The sequence below is a fragment of the Teleopsis dalmanni genome, unplaced genomic scaffold (genome assembly GCF_002237135.1).
Source record: "Teleopsis dalmanni isolate 2A unplaced genomic scaffold, ASM223713v2 unscaffolded_contig_2248, whole genome shotgun sequence".
In the NCBI taxonomy this organism is placed as follows: domain Eukaryota; kingdom Metazoa; phylum Arthropoda; class Insecta; order Diptera; family Diopsidae; genus Teleopsis; species Teleopsis dalmanni.
In genome coordinates this window covers 1-5,733 of record NW_024033630.1, presented here as the reverse complement: position 1 = coordinate 5,733, position 5,733 = coordinate 1, and the positions used below count along the sequence as shown (strand labels likewise).

General features: G+C 27.4%; 1 protein-coding gene across 3 annotated transcripts; it reads right to left on the bottom strand.

The window, feature by feature from the left end:
• Positions 1–208: 208 nt before the first annotated feature.
• LOC119664592 lies at positions 209–5,199 on the bottom strand. 3 transcript variants are annotated; one of them, XR_005251231.1, is made up of 5 exons: positions 5,164–5,199; positions 5,048–5,109; positions 4,789–4,981; positions 4,584–4,706; positions 209–537 (listed from the first exon to the last, which is right to left on the bottom strand). XR_005251231.1 is itself a non-coding variant. In XM_038074052.1 (4 exons), the coding sequence occupies exons 1-3, from the start codon at positions 5,145–5,147 to the stop codon at positions 4,658–4,660; spliced, it is 342 nt and encodes a 113-aa protein (XP_037929980.1). In that variant the 5' UTR covers positions 5,148–5,150; the 3' UTR covers positions 209–537; positions 4,584–4,657. The 3 variants fall into 3 exon arrangements, 2 of the variants coding, with proteins under 2 accessions (XP_037929980.1, XP_037929978.1); XM_038074052.1 differs by lacking the exon at positions 5,164–5,199 and having other exon boundaries at positions 5,048–5,150; XM_038074050.1 differs by lacking the exons at positions 209–537; positions 5,164–5,199 and adding an exon at positions 4,330–4,402 and having other exon boundaries at positions 5,048–5,150.
• Positions 5,200–5,733: the final 534 nt, after the last annotated feature.

Here is a 5,733-nt window from a genome sequence, read left to right as displayed (position 1 = left end):
TGCTTGCCTTTTTTTATGATAATATCCGTTACTTACGATTATCTCTTGCAGTGAGGGATATAATCGTTATATAATGAATACTTCACAATTATAAGCTCTCTTTTTATGGACATTACAGGAATTTCAAGTTCTTAATAACAAAAAAGTAAAAGGTGAAAAAAAACCGAAATTACATATTGTATTTTAAACGAAATTACTTTATTTTTATTACTTTACGTTATTTACTTACTACAATGTTGACAGTTTTATTTTTACTGAATTCAAAAAATAATACATATTGAACATTTGATCCTACAGGCGAAATATAAGTGGCAGTTCAACACCATCAGGCATGCAAACCCCAAGAAAGAGTTCACCTGAGCCAACATTTAGTTCAACGATGCGCAGAACTTCTCGTGGTACTACACCAGTCGAAAAACGTGAACCATTCAGACTTTAGAGTATATTTCAAATGTTTGAATAATACCCCTTAAACGAGTCCCAGAGAACATCAAATTGGAATCGCACAAATACATACTTTAACATGCAATAACAAATCTACAGTTTTGCAGTAATATAAAATAAACAAGAATAAGCAGTTATTTTTATTTTAAATTTTAAAAATATATGTATGTATTTTGAAGAGAAAGCTTCATATATTTACAAAAATATAGTCAGAAATACGAGTCTTGAACTGTATAAAATACGAGTCTTGAACTGTATAAAATACGAAAATCGAAATTCAATAATCTTTATTCAAGTAACGTCCTAACATTCTGTAAATATTATATACATTTATAATTAAATGAAATATAAGTGTTTCTGTTATCATTGTATTTAATTAACAAAAAAACTCGAATCGAACCTTATGTTGTTGTATGAAGTTTTGAAATCGCCAGTTTAATTTGAAATGCAACTTCATATATAAATAATAAACAATAATAATAAAAATATTACGCAAATGAAATTCTTTAAAAATGTATATCAATTACACACGAAATAATATATAGTAAAATTTATGTACTAATAGTCATTATTATAACTTTTTATTAACTTACTTTTAGGATATACTAATTAATTTTTTGTTTATATTGTTTTTTACTTTTAATAATTTTTATACCATTATAAATATTGTAAATTACTAATACCAAATTACTAGGCAGTAATTTTGTAAAAACCTAATTAAACTAAAATAAATTTAATTGAAATTATTAACAAAAAATATTTTTATATGTATGTGTTTGTATTTATTTAAAAATAACAAGGATAATTATATTCAAAGATACCAACATAGATACTTAAGTTTTTATTTAAGTATTGATATTGAAACAAAATTTTTATTTTTTTTTTTACTTCAGAAAATATTTAAATACAATTAATGCGTTCAAAGATTTTCTTGTATACTATTACTATATTGACTAATCTATTGTAATAATCATCTCAAAAGCATAGATGGCTACTTTGTTTGATATAGAGACAGCATAAAAATTAATTAAAAGGATTAAATAGGTAGGCAGTCCCCGAAATACTCTATGTACACACAAATCACAAAATATTGGAACTCTGTTAGAAACATTTGACACTTAAAACTAATATTATATATGCTGTAAAAGATAATAGTGTCCTAAGTATACAACCTAACTGATGGAAAAAAAATTTTAATTTTAAATAAAATCAGAATTTTTTTATTTTATTGAAATTGAGGTATAAGTGTAACTCAATGAGGTAGATGCTCAAACTAGGCATTTAACTATCTAAGAAGTAAGTACAACAGTACAACAGTACAGGGAACAATTGAGATACATACACATAGCCAATAAACTCTGCGTACACCTTACGAATTTTGATATGTGATAAAGAAAAATAACATAAATAAATATTTTTAATTAAAATTTTTACATATATTTATTCTTTGAATTATTAAGTTTAAATAGCAAAAGACAAAAATTGTATTCGACTATTCATTCCAGAGATAACGGGATAAAAGTGTGCCTGCATGTAAAAATAGGCCCCATAAAGTCTGCGTACAGTTATAAAAAAACTGATAAAATCGGTAAAAATAATAAAAATAAAGTTAAATTTTATTAAATTAATACTTTGTTGGGTAACCACGCTGTTTTAGAACTTCACTTAATCTATTTGGCATGGAATTAACCAACTTCTGAGTTTCTTCAGCAGTAATTTTCATCCATTCGGCTTGCATTGTACTCCGCAAAGCCTCTTTACTTGTTATCACATGCTGACGAATTCTTTTTTCCAATAAATCCCAAAGATGCTCAATAGGATTGAGATCAGGTGATTGTGGAGGTGTTTTAAGCTGTCTTGGAACGTTGTACAAAAGCCAAAGTTTAACAATCTCCGCTGTGTGTTTTGGGTCATTGTCCTGTTGGAACCAAAATGACGTGGGTAAGCCCAAATTATCTGCACATTGTTTCCAATTTCTTTTTAAAATGTTTAAATAACCCCATTTATTCATTGTCGGTTCTATAAATTTCAACTGACCTGCACCATCAGCCGCCATGCAACCCCATACCATAACTCCTCCACCGCCGTGTCTGATTGTACCAACAAGATTTTGTTTCTCAAACGCCGCTCCTATTTCCGCCGCACAATTTGACGACCTTTTATACCAAAGATGCAGAACTTGCTTTCGTCTGAAAATAACACTTGTTTTCAGAACTCCGGAGGTTTATTTATGTATTTCTTTACAAATTCAACGCGCTTTTACCTGTTTACAAGTGAAATATATGGTTTCTTTCTAGCGACTCTACCATGATATCCAGCTATATGTAATACTTTCCTAGCAGTCTCCGCACAAATACTTTTTTTAAATGATTGTGTTATATATTTCACAATTTTCGAAGAAGTAATGAAAGAGTTCATCTTTATCATATGGACTATTTTTCGCTTTTCTCGGACTGATAAAACTTTTGGACGCCCAGGACGCGGTTTAGATGTTAAAATTCCGGTTTTTTTTGAAGTTGTCCACTACGCGCTGGATTGATGAATGCGTTCTTCCAATAGTTTCACCAATTTTGCGGAAACTTTTTCCATCTTTCCATAGTTTAATAATTATTTTTCTTTCGTACACACTAATTACTTTTCCCCTTGATTCCATACTTTAAAATAGTTACTACTAAAAAATTAATTGATCACTGAGATCGGTAAATGTTCAATTCAAATGTTAAATAATACCAAATGAGCAAAAATAAGAACAAACTGCTTAAAAATTAACGGTAGTTTCTAAACAAACAAACTGTACGCAGACTTTATGGGGCCTATTTTTACATGCAGGCACACTTTTATCCCGTTATCTCTGGAATGAATAGTCGAATACAATTTTTGTCTTTTGCTATTTAAACTTAATAATTCAAAGAATAAATATATGTAAAAATTTTAATTAAAAATATTTATTTATGTTATTTTTCTTTATCACATATCAAAATTCGTAAGGTGTACGCAGAGTTTATTGGCTATGTGTATGTATGTAAATGTGAGATTGTAAATGTTTTCTGCTTTCCGACAAAATTACCTTTTATATGCTTTTTGGCTACGAACCTTAAGTTTTAAATTAATCAACATATGTACCTACATATGTATTTGCAACTGTAATGTTTTAAATTCCCGAACCAAGTTATAAATTGGTTACATTACGGTTAGATCATTTATATTTTATTGAGATTATGTTTTACTGTTATCTGTAGATGTATTTTATGTGTTGTCACTGTCTTTGTGCACTAGGACTGACAAAGTAATATTTTAACAAAAATAACAAAAAACACCATCCATTCTTAACTTAATATTCTAGCTCAACATTAAATATTTATAAAAAGGAACGACTGCTTTATGTTGCGTAAGTTAATTCAAGAAGAAATACATATGTATCTTTTTTGTCTTTAAATATACATATGTATATCGTGAAGTTCATACGATTATTAACAATAGAAGCATACAAGTAAGTGCAATGTAAATTCATAATAATATATGCTACAATTTTAATAAAATGAAAATGTATATGTATGTATGTGGTCGCCAAAGAATTATATTACTTATATGTTCATATTAAAGAATAAAATAAAACGTAAATTATATATGTATGTATTCATAGATAATAAAAAATGGTAAAGGTACTAAAAACTAAAAGCTGTTAGATTACACGTTTCTATTAAGTTATATGCAAAATAAGTCATTTATTAAATAGCAGAAAATGCATTTTCAAAACTTGTTATACATGAACTCAAAAAAAATTTTAATTTCAAATTTATTGATTGTTTTCTGGCAGTTTATTAAAATAAAAAATTTATTTATTTGTTAAATGACCATTTCCGTTTTAATATATATATGTATTTTCACTGACGTATGGATGATTAAATAGATTATGTAGAGCAGAGTTGTAATAAAACACTCGAGTCATTAAAACCAGCTAAAATGATTTATGAAATGAACAATGTACAATTTTACTATGAAAGCATGTTATGCTTGTTATGTAAATGTAATAATAATGTTATATTACGCTAAAGAAATGTTTTAATTATAAGCATATGAATATTTTAATTATGTTTATTCAATATGAGAAAGTACAAAATTCTTAACTATTTACTTACCGCGACAAGGAAAATTTTTTTATAAGAACTCATCAAGTGCAAGCCAGCCGCCACCTACACGAACCATAACTGTGCTACGCAATATTCGCAATATTCGTAATTTTTGAGAGTCGAGTCGCCAAACTGTTTTATACAAAAATAATATTGTTTTAAATAGAAGATGGAGTATTAAGCTTTAAGATCCGATAATTAGTATTTTACGAACCCTATATTTCCCTTTGCCAACTTGAAATACGCGAAATTTTTGTCGACATGTGCAAAGGATAACAAGGCGTTTAACTTCATCATGTATTTTATCTGAATCAGTTGCTGGTTTGCGTTCTTGCCAATCGGGTCTCCACCATTACGATCAAAAAGATCTGCCACTGCACCCATTTCCATTCGAGAAGTGTCAAATTCTTTAAAAAATAAATAATAGGTATTCTACATTATTTAGTTATTCTACATTATATAAATAATCGTACTTATTATTCCATATATGAATTCGGCACGTGGTATTAAACCATTATTATCCTTATTCATTTTTCTAAACAAATCAGTCAAACGTGATTTTTTGTGATTCATATATGTATGTACATACCATAAGTATATATGAATATTTCAGGAAAAATATTTTAGGAAATATTTTAGGAAAAATATACAAAAACAAAGCCATGCATCATTTTCAGAAATATTGCCTCACATACTCTTTCATACAAAATCATTTAGAGTAGAATAAATAAAATGAAGAATATAAGAACAATTTAGTATTGATTATTTTTTTGTTACTAGCAAAAATTTGTTAAATTTGTAGTAACTATTTCTTTTGTTGGCGTGTATAAACAAATTTAAGGAAAATATTGCACACGCATTTTTTGTGTTATGCAGTTATTTTTATTAAATTTCACTGCAATGCGAACAACAATTAGAAATTTGTTTTGTTAAATTTTTTTGTCACTCTGCTTGCGGGACTTTGTTTAAATCACAAGATTATTGATGTAAATAAAGTCCCGTAATTTCATGGTCAATATTGTTAAAAAAATCAAAGTCGTCATGTAAAATACATACATATGTATATATATTTTATTTAATAAATTTTTTAGTCAAAATCCATATTCTTTAATAGATGACCCTATTAACTTCAAATTTTGTTAATAATTGCAATAATGAT

What these genes read in the sequence shown, in the direction of transcription:
- LOC119664592 (XM_038074052.1), bottom strand. Translation starts at nt 5,147, where the DNA reads ATGAATCACAAAAAATCACGTTTGACTGATTTGTTTAGAAAAATGAAT. An exon ending in ATTCATATATGGAATAATAA is followed by an intron (nt 4,982 to 5,047) that starts GTACGATTATTT and finishes TATTTTTTAAAG; the next exon opens with AATTTGACACTTCTCGAATG. An exon ending in TTGGCAAAGGGAAATATAGG is followed by an intron (nt 4,707 to 4,788) that starts GTTCGTAAAATA and finishes TGTATAAAACAG; the next exon opens with TTTGGCGACTCGACTCTCAA.